We start from the raw sequence: 17961 nt of genomic DNA, 5'->3' as shown, positions 1-17961 counted from the left end.
TTACAGTCTGGGCGGGCAGAGATAGACATTAATATAATTACAGATATGTACCTAAGAGCTGTGGGGCTGGGATAGGGGATGAACAAAGGGAGCAAGTCAGGGTGACGCAGAAGGGAGTGGGAGAAGAGGAAAGGGGAGCTTAGTCAGGGAAGGCCTCTTGGAGGAGATGTGCCCTCAATAAGGCTTTAAAGGGGCTGTGTATTTAAGGGTCAGAGGAGCCACTCTGTTGAGGAGACATCGGTCCTGGAGGACTACGTTTCTGGCTGAGGAGAAAATCCCATTCAGGACTTTGACTGCTCCCCTCTGCTCCCCTAGCCGTGTCACCCTACTCCATTTTCTTGTAATTGTCCTAGTCTTTTATATGAGTTTACTACTGTTTCATCTCTCCTGTGTCTGTCTCCAGTCCCCTCTCACCACTTTCTTAGATTGTGAGCTCCTCAAGGGTCAAGGATTGGATCTAATTCTCACCTGTGTATTCTCTCCCAGCTGACAGGGAGTGCTTAATAAATACTCCCACTAAGGTACCTTAAGTAGAAGGTGAACAGCACTACATGGCTGGACTGGGAATAGCTTCAACACATTTTCTTTGTCTGTGCATTTGGCAGGTTGGAATTCTTCGCAACAGAAGCAGATCTTGCCTTCACCGAGGTCCACCTTTAAAAAAAGAAAATTACTATGGCAGTCTGCAAAATAAATCCAACATCAATCCAGAATCAAAAACGCAGAATGTGGCTTGCCAAAGTTTCGGGTCAGTGCTCCTTGCCATTCAAGCTCTCTTTTAAGGCTTTTAAACAAACATTTTCAATTCTGTTATCTTCTATCAGTGGACATCTCTTGCCTTGTTTGTTTGATGTTTGATATGATGACGTTCATGTTTTGAGGCTCACCTGTCTTTTTAGCAAGCAACTCCATCACCTTCTTGCCTCATTCCCTACCTTTCGTCATTTGGAGCTGTGAAGAGAATGAGAGCTATCCAGCTTCAGGAAAGCTTCCTCATTCACGAGTTCTTAAAAATTTCAGTAAGGTTTTCATTTAGTGTGCGTCCACTGGGGCCACTCGCTTTGACTACTCTCTGCTTTGGACTGAAAATATGGTGCTACATTTCTTCAGTAACTCTAAATATTAATTCCTCCCATTCATTACTTATTGAGCACCCACAGTTTGCTGCAAAGCACCCAGTGGGTCTGCCCGCTAGGTCTTGCAATCTCATGCCCGAAGCAGATTTCATGTTACTGTAGAGGTGAAAACAAGATCTAACAAATATGACTTGTAATGGAAACCTCATTAGAGTGAGGGGGAAAAAGTCACTACTGGAGATCAAGAATATGTGATTAGCTTTCCACATAACAAGCACTAGTATTTGACATGTGTCTTCTGGGACTTCATTAATTCTTGTTAATAAAAGTTTCACCTATTTCATGTGTAAAAAGTCGAGGTTTTCTCCTATTTATTGCTACTGACTGAAGCCCAAAGAGGATACACTACTTGGTTGTCTAGCTCTTTTATTCTAGGGGATCTTAGAGGACATTATAATAATAATAATAGTAATAATAATAATGGCATTTGCTAAGAGCTTACTATGTGCCAAGCACTGTTCATTATAGGAACCCCTAATGTTACAGGACACTGACAAGGACTGGTTCTGCCAATCCCTTTCTCCTCAACTATCAACTCTTTTCATACCATATGATTTTCTGCACATTGAAGGGCATCCTATTTAGCAGATCAAAAGTGTGACAAAAATTAAATGTATTTATAGAGTTGCCTTCCCATTATGAATTCTCTAAGGAAGTTATTGTTGGCCCCAGTGAACAGGAGACAATCGATTCAGGGGTGGTCTTAGATTTTATCGACATAGGTTCATTTTATTTTATTTCTGTGTCTTTTAATCTTTTCAATATTAGCTCAGATTTGAGACCCCCCCTATCAAGATGGAAGGCTTCCTTTAATTGTATGTGGGTCTGTAAGCCCTCACCAATTCCCTTGGAAAAAAACTTCTTTTTTTGTTTCTGTCTTTGCCAAGTGCCCCTATTGGATCGACAGTTGCTTAAAGGCAAAACATGTGCTTTTTAGTTGCAATTGTGGAAAGCACGGACATTGAAACAGATGGTCACTACTTCAATGCTCATCGGATTCTGATAGCTTGAGGGAACCAGTTGCTTATTCTCCAATAACTTAAATCTGTTTTCCTCCTCTTCCCTTTCACATTTTATTCTTTTTTTTTATAATGGTATTTATCGGGCTCTTACTGTGTGCAGAGCACTGGACTAAGGGTTTGGGAGAGTTCAAGACCACTGAGTTGGAAGGCACAATCCCTCCCCACAAGGATCTTACAGTCTAGAGGGGGAGACAGACATTAATGGAAATAGTTAATATAAATGATATCACATCTGCAAATGCCTGCCATATTGGCCAACAGACTGTTTTCAGAGCCTAAGTCTTTGAGCACATACAACTGTTATGCCTATTACACATCCTCAAGTTCCTCTAATGCCAAGCCAATTGTTTTTTGCAAGGATTTTCTTAATTATATTTCTATATTCCACATTTTTTTGTTTTCTCAGCTCAGTATATAGAATTCTATTTCTGATTTTCTTTTCTGATCTTTGTTATTCCTATAAATTGAGGTCACCACAATGACTAAGTTGAAGAGGCACTACCATTTTTTTTTCCCCCCCACAACTGAAAAGCACCAAATATGTGTGATGTGCCCCTCCGTCATGTTTTGGTCTATTCCTCTCCCATCCCTAGTAACTTGAAAGGTGGCTAATTATTAACCCATCAGAATTGGGTCTGGAGTGCACACATCTTAAATCCTCTCGATTACTTAAATCAATGATTTAAGCACATCCTTCACAATAAACGCCTCATTCAAACTCACAGCTCAATATCATTTTCTTTCACACTAAAGGCTCTTCACATATGGAGGCTTCAAGGTTCCTGGCCTCCAAGTGTACATTTGCCTCAGCCCACTCAAAGTCTTCACTCCACAAAACTTTCCCTTCCTCTAAAGAGCCAGGTCTTGGCATCCTCAACCCAGGCACTTAGGAAGTGAATGTAAGAACACAAGACATGCCATTATTGGAGCAAGGCCATTGGTCAACAAGTCCAAAGTTCTTTCTCTGACCACGGCAGAAGGATGCTAGGCAGTGTCCTCCTTGATATCATCCTAATGGTTAAAAGAATGATGCATCAAACATCTCTAACATTTGGGTCAACATCCCTAATTTTCCCACTAATGACCTAGTCTGTTCCTCCACCCTGGAACTCCTTCCCCACCAAATTTTCCAGATGTGGGCTCTCTCCACCTTTATAGCCTTCCTAAAATCCCATATCCTGCAGCAAACCTCTCCTGATTAATTCTCAACACTCCCTTACAAATTGTGTCAACACAACAGCTATGTCTAGCACTTTGGTATTTTATTTATTTCCAGACTCAACATTTGTGGGTATATCTATATCTATCTAACCAATTGTTCATATAATTATTTATTCTGCTTCTACTGGTGGAAAATATTTTTATGTCTGTCTTCCCCATTAAACTGTAAGCCCCTGGTGGGCAGGGAACATGTCTTGAGCAAGCTTCTGCTATACTTTCCCAAGGATCTAGTAAAGTGCATTGCACATTGTAGACATTCATTAAGTATCACTACTGTCATTAATCCTATTTCACCATCAGTGGTATCTTCTTCAAGTACAAAAGACCTCTCACCCATAAATTCATGCAAATTATCTCGACCCCCAATTGAATTTTTCATACTTCTTACATCATAGTGAAGGATTTGTTTTGGAATTTGCTCACTTACATTTAAGGGAGTGTAGTTTGACAATATCGGCCATAGCTTTGGATTGACCAGGACAGACTGCTTGCCCAGGTCTGATCCACCTACTCAGGAACTATGGTGCATGTAGCTATTGATGATCAGAAAGATATGTTTGCCTGACCCCTTTATATGGCAATGGGATTCAGTAGGCTAATTTTCTTTTACCTGCTTCTGGTATTACTGCCTCACCTTGGGGCTAGGGTGGAATGTTAGCCTATATTAAAGATTTGAAAAGGTAGCTTCCCAGACAAAAAAAGGCCCACTTCACAGTGACATTTTTCTCACCAGATCACATCTGGGAACACTGGACACAAACTGAGCACCTTGACATCCTAGGATAAATCCAGCCAGGTTCAAGAGGACACAGACCACAGACAGCAACACAAAGAGGTTCACCTGAAAAAAAAAAAGAAAACAAAAACACACACACACACACACACAAAAGGAGAGTTGGCAATCATTTAAAGAAGGTAATGTTATGCTTTTCACACCTGTGGTGTTAATAAACCCCTCACTTTTGTTCTGGAACCTAATCTCCCTTTTACTGTATAAAACTGCATGCACTGTACATGTTTTCCACTCTTAGAATCATACTCAGTGCAAACCATGGGACACCTGAGCATCACATAGTATTTCTAACATCTAAAATATAGTTTGCTGGGCAAGATTGAAATTGTTTAGGGGAAAAAGTTGTAGGAGCCCCAAGAAGCAGTATAAGAACAAATGGAATTAATAAATCAATTTGCAGTTCTCCCACTGCCCTTCCCTTTACGCTGGGAGTGCATTCTGAGAAAAGGCAGAATCAAAATTGAGTGAATCTAAATTTATGAAGTAAAGTGGGAATGAGCTTTCAGACACTAAGACCCCGATCAAAAAAGCATGCAAGTGGAAATTAGGGTTAAAAAAAAAAAGGACAAATCCAGGGAGTGCTGTGTAACTGCTGCTATTTAGTCAGAAACAGATGGTCCATTGTACACTGTTGGCTCAAACCCTACTTAGTGAGTACCATTTGGATAATTTTTTATGAGATTACTACTGTTCCTGTTCTTCCTTTCCTTCTCTCCCAGTACTCTTAAATCTCTCATATTTTTCTTAATGGACAGGTCTTCTTGCCTCAAACTCCCATTTCTTTCTTCAAAGGTCCTGCATCTTTCAAGACTTTGCTACTGTCTCCCAAGCCATGACTCCTTCCTTGGTGCTTGGCTTTAGGTGATAGAGGCCAGGTAGAAAGAACAACCAACAGCAGAGGAACAACAGCACTGTCATGGATCACAACTCTTCAGTGCCCACTGGTAGATTACAAATTAAGAAACTTGACCCCAGCTTGAAAACCACTCTATTAGTCATTTGAATTTTCCCAGGTCACTAGAAAAGAAAGAACTTAGGCTAGGCCTAAACAAAATCAGGCAGGTGTTATGTTAGAATTTTGATAAATGATGAAAATATAACTCACAGCACAATACTCTATACCAATTCAGGGAGGAACACTGATACTGCAATGAGCTACATCACTAGCAAGTAAGGGCAGAGCGTGAAAAACCTCTGAAGGCTGAATGACAAACTGACATCTGGGAGCAATGAACTACAAATCAAGGCCTCCAAAACTTACATTTGCATCACTGTCTATAGTAGGTACACTTCTCTGTTTGACTTTGGAAAATTGAAAACCCATTTTTAACCACTGAATCATCTTAGAGCTACCTTCAAAGTAAGTGCATTTAAAAGTTTTTCCATTGATTTTCTTCCATTTAACATTAACTGGTTTGAAAGATGCTCCTACATTCACAAATGAACTTCCAAAGTTTCTAATGCTAAGCAACAAATGATTTCAGAATACACTGGCAGAAAGTGCAGACATTTTGAAGAAGTATTTGTGCAATGTTAGCAAACGGAGAGGTTGTTTTGCAAGGTCAGTACTACAAATGTCTAACATACCGTCCAATAGCTGGAGGCACAAGGCCTTGATTTTTAATGATTATACTTCCCCAATGCATTACTTTCCAAACATCTCTGTTCACAAAACAGACAATTTTGAGGTTTTGAAACACAACAATCAGAGGTAGGCTAGGCATTCTGAGAACAGAACCATGGTACCCCCTTAGTATTTACTATACTGGAATAACAGCATTTAACTAACACGAAGATAAAACCGCAAAACACTTTATTACTCACCCTTGATAAAAGAGTTAAGGTACCCAAGAGATGAGAGTAAAAATACTTCCAATAAAATTTTTCTAAGCTTTGAACATTTATAAATAAGCCTATAGTCAAACGTTAATCCCCAAATGAAGGTAGCTTGGCCCAGTGGAACTGGAAATCAGGAAACCTGGGTTCTAATCCCATCTCTGCACCTCTGCCACTTGTCTGCCATGTGACTTTGAGCGAGTCACTTCTCTGTGACTAAGTTTCTTCATCTGTACAATGGGATGCAATGCCCATTCTCCCTTCCTCTTAGAATGGGAGCCCCATGTGGGACAGGGACTGAATCCAATCTGATTCTACCCCAGAGCTTAGCATGGTGCTTGGCAAGTAGTAAGCACTTAATAAATCCCATCATTCATTAATTAGGGAGCCAACATGCTTTGTTTACTTAGGAATGCCTACTAGTATTATAATCAAATGAATTCCTTTTATATAATGCCATCAACAAAGGTATCTTGGGAACTTTACGGCAAACAGCAGCACCTCAGGAGTTGAGCCCAACATGATTATGTCATTACTTAGGCATCATAATAAAGCCAAACAGCATCCATAAAAGCTGTTGGGCTAAAGGCCTTCTGAGGAAATGAGTTTATAGATAGGATCACCAAGGCCAAAAGAAGGGCCTGGGAGTCGGAAGGATCTGGGTTCTAATCCTGTTCCGCCACTTTGCTGTGTGACCGTAGGCAAGTCGCTTCAATTCCCTGGGCCTCAGTTACCTCATCTGCAAAATGAGGATTAAGACCGTGAGCCCCATGTGGGACAGGGACTGTGTCCGACATGATTACCTTGCATCTACCCCAGTGCTTAGAGCAGTGCTTGGCACATAGTAAGTGCTTAACAAATACCAGAGTTATTACTATTGCAAGGAAGCCCAGATACCTATTCTCAAGGTATAACTGGGACCGAGCCCAGACTCTCTATATAAATGGTGCATACCCCTGTTAACGTTTCTTCAACTTGCTCTTCAGGGAACTAGCAGCTGCAGGGCTTTCTCCGTGGGTCTTCCCAACTGGCCATGGCCAGCCAAAGCCCTGGTAGGTTGAAATTTTAGAGCAAGATACTACACTCATCTTTAAATTGATTGATTAAATTGGACTATCCAAGGGGAGTGGTACACATCTTTTAATTGATTGATTGATTAAATTGGACTATTCGGGGGGAGTGGTAATCTGAAATGCATTGTTTTACCCTGCTGGCTGTTACTTTTGCTGCTGGTTTAACTATTTCAGTGAGGGTTTTGTTGTGCTTGCACACCCAGGTCTGAAGCCAAAGGAAAACATTTTTCTATCTGTTACAAATCAAAATGTCAGAAACAACCTTGACTTGCTCCATTCTTCTCCTGACCTTCAATCTTCCAGCATGAAAAAGCTCTTTTAAATAGCGTGGTAGAAGGATGCACAATGAGTTCGTAGAATTTCCAGAAACAGAATCCCCAGTTCAATTCCTCCTGTCCACTTGCCTCCTTCCACTTTCTCTCATAGCACATCATCCAGCATTATTAAATATTTAATAGCCAACTCTCAAAGAGGATATGCTATACTGCTACACTCTTCTTTCTAGTTTCATTGAGTGCTTTTGCCAACTATAAGGCCTCACTCTTTCCACAATATTATCCTTTCTGCCGCTGATATGAACATGGAGCTCTCGGTTCAGCCCAGATCCTGTCTGGTTTTTATAACTCATCCTTTCCGCACTTCTTAGACAACGAGTGCCGTGCGGGACAGGAACTGTGCCTGATCTGATCATCTGTAACCACCCCAGTATTTAGGCACATAGGAAGCACTTAAAAAATACCATGACAGTAACTTAAATAAAACTAATTATACTTGGGAAAAAAATCAGCAAAATACAAGAATATTCTGGGTAGAAGAATGCCTGATTATTTCACTTGCTCATTAATTCACAACACTTAGATTTTGTGATGGGTCAGCCCTCCACCCAACCTAGTTCTTTCTGATGTCAGACCTGCTTCCATCATCATCAAAATCATCAATGGTATTTATTCAGCGCTTGCCGTATGCAGAGCACTGTACTAAGCATTTGGGAGAGTACAAGAGAGTTGGTAGACACGTTCGCTGGCCACAACAAGCTTACAGTTTAGAGGGGGAGACAGAAATGAATATGACGCCTCCCTGACTGATTAATCCAGTGTCTCCATACTACCACCAGCATTTGCTCTGACTTATCTTCTCTCCCCGTCATCTTGTGTTGGGCCACTCGCTAAACACGCACATGCCCATTTCCTTGCTCATGTGAGAGATGGCCATCAGGCAAAGTGGCTTGCCTACGCAGAGGCTTTAGGAAGATCAGGGCACTTGAAAACAGAGCCCGGCAATGTGAATAAGAAACACATCATGAAAGCCAAGGACTATTCTTACATGTGAATGGCATGGAAAGGATGATCCACGAACATGCAGAAAGTGTCCCCGCCATTTTCAAGCTTGAAGAACAGTTTTATATGAGTGTTATGGTGTCTGCTTATTCTGGCAATGTATATGTGTATACACACACACACACACACATACATACACACACACACACACACACTTGTACAAGCACATGAATCTATGAATATGCTTGTTTGTCCTGTTGTCACTCCTTGGTCTTACCCAACATCTGGGACAGTGCCTTGCACACACTAAATGCTCAATACATCTGGATAGTAATGAGAGTAACAAACAAAGCTTAGTTCACTAAATAAAAAAAAAAACATTCTTCAGCTGCTCTCTGTGCCTCTGCCTGGAATGCAGCTTCTGGTTTGTTTGTTTTTAGTTTGATATTTTAATCTCAATACATCTCTGCCTCCTGGTGCTGCATTTGCTAATTACAACATATGATTACCCACTCCTCAACCTCAATTTTTCACTGGTCACTGATGAGTAAGCCAATATACTTGTTGAGACCTGATGGTCAAAATTAGCAAGCTTTGGCTATTTTTCATGTTTTTACATGATGCCCATTTTCCATGTGGTTGATCTAAGCTGAGTCTGAACTGAACTCTGGAATGGCGGGGGATTTGAGGGAATCAGGGAGGGTGATGCCAGGAGCAGGCGCTGTTCACCCTGTTCGTTGCAGGGGTCTCCTGTCCCAGCTGGGGCGTGAGAACTTTGCCACATACATGACCACCCCCATCCCTTCTTCCCTCTCGAACTGCCATCTTCAGCTGGTCACTCTCCAATGGTTTCTCCCCTACTGCTTTCACACATGCCCATGTCTCCCCTGTCCTTAAACAAAAAAAAACCTCCCTTGATCCCATAGCTCCCTCTAGTTATTGCCCCCATCTCCCTCCTATCATTCCTCTCCAAATTCCTCGAGTTGTCTACACCCACCATCTCAAGTTCCTCTCCTTCAATTCTCTCCTTGAACCCCTCCAATCTGATTTCTGTCCCCTTCACTCCACAGAAACTGCCCTCTCAAAGGTCACAGATGATATCCTTCTTGCTAAATCCAAAGACCTCTACTCCATCCTAATCTTTCTTAACCTCCACCTCCACACCCTTCTCCTGAAAATATTATCCAACCTTGGGTTTGCTGACACTGTCCTCTCCTGGTTCTCCTCCTCTTTCTCTGGACGCTCCTTCTCAGGCTCTTTCACAGACTCCTCCTCTACCTCCCACCCCCTAACTGTGGATGTTCCTCAAGGTTCAGTTCTGGGTCCCCTTCTAGTCTCCATCTACACACTCTCCCTTGGAGAACTCACTCACTTGGCTTCAACTACCACCTCTATGTGGATGATTCCCAAATCTACATCTCCAGCCCTGATCGCTCTCCCTCTCTGCAGTCTTGTGTTTCCTCCTGCCTTCAAGACATCTCTACTTGGATGTCCTGCTGTCACCTCAACCTTAACATATCCAAAAGAGAACTCCTTATCTTCCCACCCAAACCCTGTCCTTCCTCCCTGACTTTCCCTTCACTTTAGACAGCACCACCATACTTCCTGGCTCACAAGCCCATAACCTTGGCATTATCCGTGTCTCCTCTCCCTTATTCAACCCACATATTCAATCTACCACTAAATCTAATAGGTTCAAACTCCACAACATCGCTAAATTCCATCCTCTCCTCTCCATCCAAACTGCTACCACATTAATCCAAGTACTTATCCTATCCTGCCTTGATTACTGCAATAGCCTCCTTGCTGACCTCCCTGCCTCATGTCTCTCCCCACTCCAGTCCATATTTCATTTTGCTGCCCGGATCATTTTTCTACAGGAACGTTCAGTCCACTTTTCCCCACTCCTCAAGAACTTCCAGTGGTTGCCCATCCACCTCCGCATCAAACTGAAACTCCTTACCATTGGCTTTAAAGCACTCAATCACCTTGTCCTCTCCTACCTCACCTCGCTACTCTCCTACTACAACCCAGCCCGCACATTTTTCTCCCCTAATACCAACCTACTCACTGTACCTCCATCTCGTCTATCTCACCGCCAACCTTTCGCCCACATCCTGCTTCTGGCTGGCAATGCCCTCCCCTCTTCATTTCCTACAGACCATTATTCTCCTTCTCCTTCAAAGCCTTACTGAAGGCATCTCTCTTCCAAGAGTCTTTCCCTGACTAAACCTTCTTTTCCCTTACTCCCACTCCCGTCTGTGTCAACCTGACTTGCTCCTTTCATTCATCCCCTCTCCTAGGCCCACAGCACTTATGTACATGTCCATAATTTATTTACATTAATGTCTATCTCCCCCTGTAGACTGTAAGCTCACTATGGGCATGGAATGTGTCTATTATATTGTTATACTGTACTCTTCCAAGTGCTTAGTACAGTGCTCTGTACACAGTAAGCACTCAATAAATATGACTGATTGACCACGAGTTTGTGTCTACCAACTCTATTGTACTGTGCTCTCCCAAGCACTTGGTACAGTGCTCTGCACACAGTAAGTGCTCAATACATACCTTTGATTGTGCTGTTTTTCCACTGACTTGGTTGATAGTTCTACCCCCAGATCTCAACTCAAAGCAGACCCACCACATAAAAACGCAAACTAGTTATCTTTACTTTTAAATGAGATCAGATACATTTTCAGTTATATTCATTCTGAAGAAGAGCAGTGACAAAAATCAGTACTTGGGAAAACTACAGATCTATGATGAATTCCCCCATGGAAATAATTTTACAGAAATTCCCCAGAAAGTCATTTTATTTCAAGGTTCATCTCAAGAAAGTCATTTTATTTCAAGGTTCGTCTCCCTATCATTTAAGTGGACCACTATCACAACCCTTCCTTCATCTTCTAATTATCGTACTTAGAGATTGAAAGGAATCACTTTGCAGTTGTCAGTGTTTTCTCTAAAAGCAATTAAATAATTTTGCATTTGAAAGGGTGAAAAAACATTCAATTTTTAAAAGTGTCCTGTTGGTTTTCATGCTTCTTGTCCCCAATCAATCATAATCTATTGAGCACTTACTGTGGGCAGAGTCCTGAACTAAGCCCTTGGGAAAGTACAATACAAGAGAGTTGGAAGACACAATAGTTACCCTCAAGGAGCTTTCAGTCTAGTGGGGGAGGCAGCCATTAAAATCAACTGCCAATAGAGGAAGCAAAAGATATGTACATAAGTGCTCTGGGGCTAGGAGATGGAGTGAGTATCTAAGTGCTCAACAATAGCTAGCTAGTAGTTGGCTAGTAAACTGTAAAGTCCTTGAGAGCCTGGTCTTTTTCTTTGACTTTCTTGTGGGGATTTTTTGTGTGTGTGTGCATGGTATTTGTTAAGAGCTTACTTTGTGTCAAACACATCTAAGTACTGGGGTAGGTACAAGTGAATTGGGTTGGACATAGTCCTTGTCCCGCATGGGCCTCACAGACTAAGACCTCTGTTGTTTACTCCCACACAGCGAGTATAGCATTCTGCACACAGTAGGTGCTCAGTAAGTGCTGTTGAGGATGAAAATTATGATAGCCAGAAATATTTAGAGAAGAACTTACAACCAGTTGGAAATAACCAGTTAATAATTTTCAAAAACAATGGAAACTTTAAAGAATAGATATATACTCATTGAAAGGAATATTTTGGACTCTTTTCTCCCTCCTACTTAGACTGTGAACCCCAGGGACTGTTTCTGACCTGATTGTCTTGTATCAACTCCAGAATTTAGAACCGTGCTTGGTATATAGTAAGAGCTTAACAAACACCACAACTGTGATTATTATCTTTTACAAAATTATTCATTTAAGGGCTCATTTTGGTTTTGGTTGTGGTGCCCCTACCTAGTAATATTTTGAATGCTCTCAAATCATCTGTCCTTGGCACCACGGGAAACACTGTACGAAACTAGTTCAACAGACATGGATCCTACCCTCTGGACATGTATAATCATGAATCTTAGCACAGATATTCTCACTGATTCTGAACAAACCAAAAGAGCAGCACATGCAACTAGAAAACATACACAATCACCAAATCATGCAGATAGTCATTAGACTTATGATACAATTGATTCCTGAAAAATCAATCAATCAATCAATGGTATTTATTGAATACCTGTATGCAGAACACTATACTAAGCACTTGGGAGACTAAAAGGCATGGAAGACTGCCCCTTAAGTTGAAATGTAAGTTGGAACCAATTGCATCATATGAAAAGTGTTATAAATGGGGGATTGGCTCCCAAACCAAGGCTGGACACCCTGTTTTTACCCAAATCATCCATAGTTGTATACTCGATCAACTATAACTTGAGTATTATAGCTACATGAATGTATTTTATGTTGTACTAGTGACGTGAAATCATGTAGAAAGTAAACAATAAATACAGAGAGAAGATAGGACAATGCTGCACTCTACAAATGATCTAAAATGCATAGGTAAATGATAAGCCCTTTATTTTCTTTAATTGTCTTTACAAGAATGGGCTCATTAGTGGGTCTGATTAGGATTGGGTGAGAGTTGAGATGATCGAAGAGCCATTCTGAAGGGTTCTTGTTGGAGTCTTCTGAGGCGTCTTGGCTGATGGCTGTTCTAGAGTGTCATCTGTATCTGGCAGCTCTTGCCACTGTCACTAGGCCCCTCCATAGCCCACAGTGGGGAAGAAAGAGGAGGCTGGGGGTGGTGGGAGGGAGAGGAGAGGGCTGTTCCGCTGCCTTTGTCACCCCCATCGGGGGATGGGCCAGAGAGGGTCATGATGGGGCAGGGGGAGGGGACGGGAGTGGTGACAGGGGAGGAGGGGGCAACGTGGTGGTTACAGCAGCTGTTGCTGCCCCCTCTTCCTCCACCGATCCTACCACCGCCAGCAGTGGCGGGAGAAGGGATCAAAAGAGTAATGGGGAAGAAGGGAGGGGCACAGTGGCCTAAGCAGCTGCTCTGCCAACGCTCTGGCCACTGACCCCCTCTTCTCTCCTGCCCAGGTCTGGTCCCCCTGATGTAGTAACTTCAAAGGCAGGGTACTAGATGGGGTGAAAATCAGCATCACTGTGCAGGAAGTGAGGATAAAAGGAGGGGGAAGAGCACGAGCGTGGAGGGGGAGAACAGAAAAGCTGTGAGAAGAGGGAGGGCGGGGTTACAAGATACTCACCTTACTAGCCTGGTGATGTAAAGTCAAGATCCAACGTCAAACCTGAAACAGGGTGTAAACTCAGAGACTTCGGACGTGCCATTCGTTGTAATTCAGACAGTTGTAAGTCGAGGACTTCCCGTATATTTTCCTGATGCCGGGGAGTTTATTAGAACCCTTTGGCTGAGGGAGAAACCTTAATTGAATAAAGTCGAGTACTCTTCCTGAAGATCATCATCGCCCCCTTACCCCATACCATCTTTTAAATTTCCCAAAATGCTTTTAAAGTCTCCGGTTGAACCATTTTGTCTTTGATTTTCAGGTGAAATTGATCAAGGAAATGTAATCAGAAATATACAATTAAATGAAATTGAAAAAAGTTAAAGGTAGAAAAAATTTCAAGAATTCCAAACTTCCAACAGGAATTGCAACAGGAATGTAGTCAGATCATAGGTGTAAATATAATATACTCAAAATGCTGGGATGTGCTATGCTTTCTATGGATATTTTGTGTTGCTAAATAAAATCTCTTCTCTCATAATGTGTGTTTTCCTGCTGCATTTTGGATAGAACTGTTAGCCATGGTTTTGGTAGATATATTCTCATCCTTGAAAAAGTACACTTTGCCTGCAAACCAAACATGGGGCTTTTGGCTAGGTCAAAGTTGACACCCTGCTTCTGTCTATGCCAAATTGCTCCAAGAATGTTAGCAACCAAAGGTAGATTCTGGCTCAAGAAAAATGTAGCTTCAAGGAGTAGGCAGAAGTGTTTTTTGATCCATCTACTGTATGAAGCATCTTGAACGGCAAACCAGTTATTCAGAAAAGAACCATCCACCAGCAACTGTGGCCTATTTTCAGTAATATTCTAAATAAATCTCTCTCCCCTGCTCACCTCTTTCTGGCCCTCTTTTCTAGGTTTGAGTAGGGAGATAATATGAAAAACTCAGAAAGCAGAGTGACAAAGTCCCAACACTACAGTGCTGACTGCCCAAGAGTTTGAACTGCAAAAATCAAAATGGTCATATAGCCAACATGGTTTTTGACCCCTAAGCTGATCTTTTCCTCTCCTTTCCTTCCCCCGCCCCCTGCCCCAGAGTGTCCTGCTTCCCCTTCTTCTCTCCCCGCTTACTGATATCAGAAGAAACAAGCTAAATATATCTTGCTTCCGACTCCAACATTAGACCTGCCTGAATTATGGAGGGTTAAGAAGGAGGTTGGGGCAGCTTTATTAGGATTACAAATCCCAGAAATGCCTTCTATCATCATGATTATGATTAATAATATTGACTTTTATTATGAATAATTACTACACACTTAAACTGTACTTTATAGACGCGATCCCTGCTCCCCAAGGGGCTCACAAACTAAGTGCAAGAAGACAGGCACACATAATAATAATAATAATGTTGGTATTTGTTAAGTGCTTACTACGTGCAGAGCACTGTTCTAAGCGCTGGGGTAGATACAGGGTAATCAATTGTCCCACGTGAGGCTCACAGTCTTAATCCCCATTTTACAGATGAGGTAACTCAGGCACAGAGAAGTTAAGTGACTTGCCCACAGTCACACAGCTGACAGGTGGTGGATCCGGGATTCAAACCCATGACCTCTGACTCCCAAGCACATAATAATAGGACTAAAATTCAATCAACAACAAAAAAGTTAAAATTCTACAGCCCAGAATTGCACTAGTAAAATAGCCACATGTATGTCAAATATGCTAAAATATGTAGGTTAAACATTATTTGGATCAAGGTACCAGTAGCTAATCTTAAGCAAAAGTTTCATAAGTCTCAAGAGACAAGGAGGCAAAGGTCCCAGGTTCAGCAAACATCAAACATGACACTACAAGGGGCAGCCTTTGTGGGTGCACAGTGCAGTCAGGATTGTGAGTCTCACACCAGCCTTTTCAGTCACACACATACACACAAATACACCATCATTAGTGTCTTCTTCAAGTAAGAGGGACAATAATATATCCTTGGGTGGGGTGGTCTTCAACTACCTCACTAACAATGGCCAACTTATTCGCTGCACACCACGTCCCAGCAGGAAACGGCAGGGCCGAGAGAACGTGAGTGGCACCACGCAAAACGCTAGCGCTCTAATCAATTCCTCCGTTCGGGTTCTTGGTCCTGAAACCAAGGTCTGCCCATTGTTCTCTACAGAAGACTTCATCACCATTCCAGACACAATAATCCTCAATCTGTGAAGATGGCTCCAGCCTCATTACAGACAAGAAGGGAAACCTGAAGAGATGGCAACAGCATTTCAACGTTCTCCTCGACACACCTTTTACTTTTGAAGATGAGGCTCCTCAAATCATTAAAACCTTCCAACGTGCAAAGACATAGCACCAATCCCACCTACTGAGGAAGTCACTGCAGCGGTCAGCGCCTTGGAAAATACAAAGTACCTGACCCTGGTGTCACACCAACTGAAATCTAGAAGCACAGAGGAGACATCTTGTTCAAGTAGGTTCTCAGTCCTAAAGTCTCAGGATTGAGGCCCATCCACCAATCCTGACAAGAGATGCCAGCATACTGAGCTTTTTCATCATAAATGATGATTTTTGAATTGTAAATAAATGGTCTATGACTGGAAACAAAGTCAGATAACCTTTCAGTGCAGCCTCAGGAGGTGCCAAAACAGCTCAGCACACACCCAACCTGGGTTGGGAGAGCACCACTTAAGCCTTGTCTCCTCAGCACAGGCTGGCTTGTACCCCCAGGGCTCAAATAGTTTTGTGACTTGCTCCTAAGTAGCCGGTCTGCATCAGAGCAGCCCCCATCTTCCCCAGAGTCACACATGAGGTCTGGGCTGGTCCTGCTGCTCCAAAGGCTCATTGAGGGATGGGTTCTTCTTCTTCTTCTTAATAATAAGAATCATAATAATATTTGCAGTATTTGTTAAGCGCTTACTATGTGCCAGGTACTATACTAATAATTGCTGGGGTAGATACACATGGAGCTCACAGTCTCAATCCCATTTTGCAATTGAGGTAACAGAGGCACAGAGAAGTGAAACAACTTGCCCAAGGTCACACAGCAGACAAGTGGCAGAGTCATGATTAAAACCCAGGGCCTTCTGACTCCCAGGCCCGTCTCTATCCACTAGGCCATGCTGCCTCCCCAACCATGAGAGTTCTGAGTCACTCTGTTGTGGGGAGGTTGGAAGGTGGCTTGGGAAAGCACCTAACAGGCGAAACACTGACCCTCCCTGTCCCTTCCAGCCCAAGTCTAGCCCTCAAAGACTTCAAGAGTACAGACGTGGATACTCAGAGTTATCATTTGAGCAGAAGCAGTCCAGCAATTGGTATGATCTGCACCTTTTCGGGTATGCACCTGGCTGCACTATAAACCATGCATTCCTTCATTTATTTACCAAGGCAGTGTTCTTGTTCCTCCCCCTCAACCAAACAAGCCAAAGAAAACAACTGTAAAATTGTTTGGGGTTTTTTTGCATAATGAACAACGAAAAAATTTTTTGCAAATAAATCATTCAATCATTCAATAGTATTTATTGAGCGCTTACTATGTGCAGAGCACTGTACTAAGCGCTTGGGATGAACAAGTCGGCAACAGATAGAGACAGTCCCTGCCGTTTGACGGGCTTACAGTCTAATCGGGGGAGACGGACAGACAAGAACAATGGCACTAAACAGCGTCAAGGGGAAGAACATCTCGTAAAAACAATGGCAACTAAATAGAATCAAGGCGATGTACAATTCATTAACAAAATAAATAGGGTAACGAAAATATATACAGTTGAGCGGACGAGTACAGTGCTGTGGGGATGGGAAGGGAGAGGTGGAGGAGCAGAGGGAAAAGGGGAAAATGAGGCTTTAGCTGCGGAGAGGTAAAGGGGGGATGGCAGAGGGAGTAGAGGGGGAAGAGGAGCTCAGTCTGGGAACGCCTCTTGGAGGAGGTGATTTTTAAGTAAGGTTTTGAAGAGGGAAAGAGAATCAGTTTGGCGGAGGTGAGGAGGGAGGGCGTTCCAGGACCGCGGGAGGACGTGACCCAGGGGTCGACGGCGGGATAGGCGAGACCGAGGGACGGCGAGGAGGTGGGCGGCAGAGGAGCGGAGCGTGCGGGGTGGGCGGTAGAAAGAGAGAAGGGAGGAGAGGTAGGAAGGGGCAAGGTGATGGAGAGCCTTGAAGCCTAGAGTGAGGAGTTTTTGTTTGGAGCGGAGGTCGATAGGCAACCACTGGAGTTGTTTAAGAAGGGGAGTGACATGCCCAGATCGTTTCTGCAGGAAGATGAGCCGGGCAGCGGAGTGAAGAATAGACCGGAGCGGGGCGAGAGAGGAGGAAGGGAGGTCAGAGAGAAGGCTGACACAGTAGTCTAGCCGGGATATAACGAGAGCCCGTAATAGTAAGGTAGCCGTTTGGGTGGAGAGGAAAGGGCGGATTTTGGCGATATTGTAGAGGTGAAA

General features: G+C 42.9%; 1 protein-coding gene across 1 annotated transcript in view; it reads right to left on the bottom strand.

The window, feature by feature from the left end:
* Positions 1 to 17961, bottom strand: part of FAM189A2 (family with sequence similarity 189 member A2) — a 67969-nt gene that overhangs the window by 20136 nt on the left and 29872 nt on the right. Inside the window, exons 3-4 of the mRNA XM_029056186.1 lie at positions 4110 to 4220; positions 526 to 654 (exon numbers count right to left, since the gene is read on the bottom strand). Coding sequence (XP_028912019.1) covers positions 526 to 654; positions 4110 to 4220 — 240 coding nt within the window. The remainder of the gene's footprint in view (positions 1 to 525; positions 655 to 4109; positions 4221 to 17961) is intronic.

The sequence above is a fragment of the Ornithorhynchus anatinus genome, chromosome X5, assembly GCF_004115215.2.
Source record: "Ornithorhynchus anatinus isolate Pmale09 chromosome X5, mOrnAna1.pri.v4, whole genome shotgun sequence".
Lineage (NCBI taxonomy): Eukaryota > Metazoa > Chordata > Mammalia > Monotremata > Ornithorhynchidae > Ornithorhynchus > Ornithorhynchus anatinus.
The sequence above is the reverse complement of the archived record's forward strand: the minus strand, read 5'-3'. Positions and strand labels throughout refer to the sequence as shown.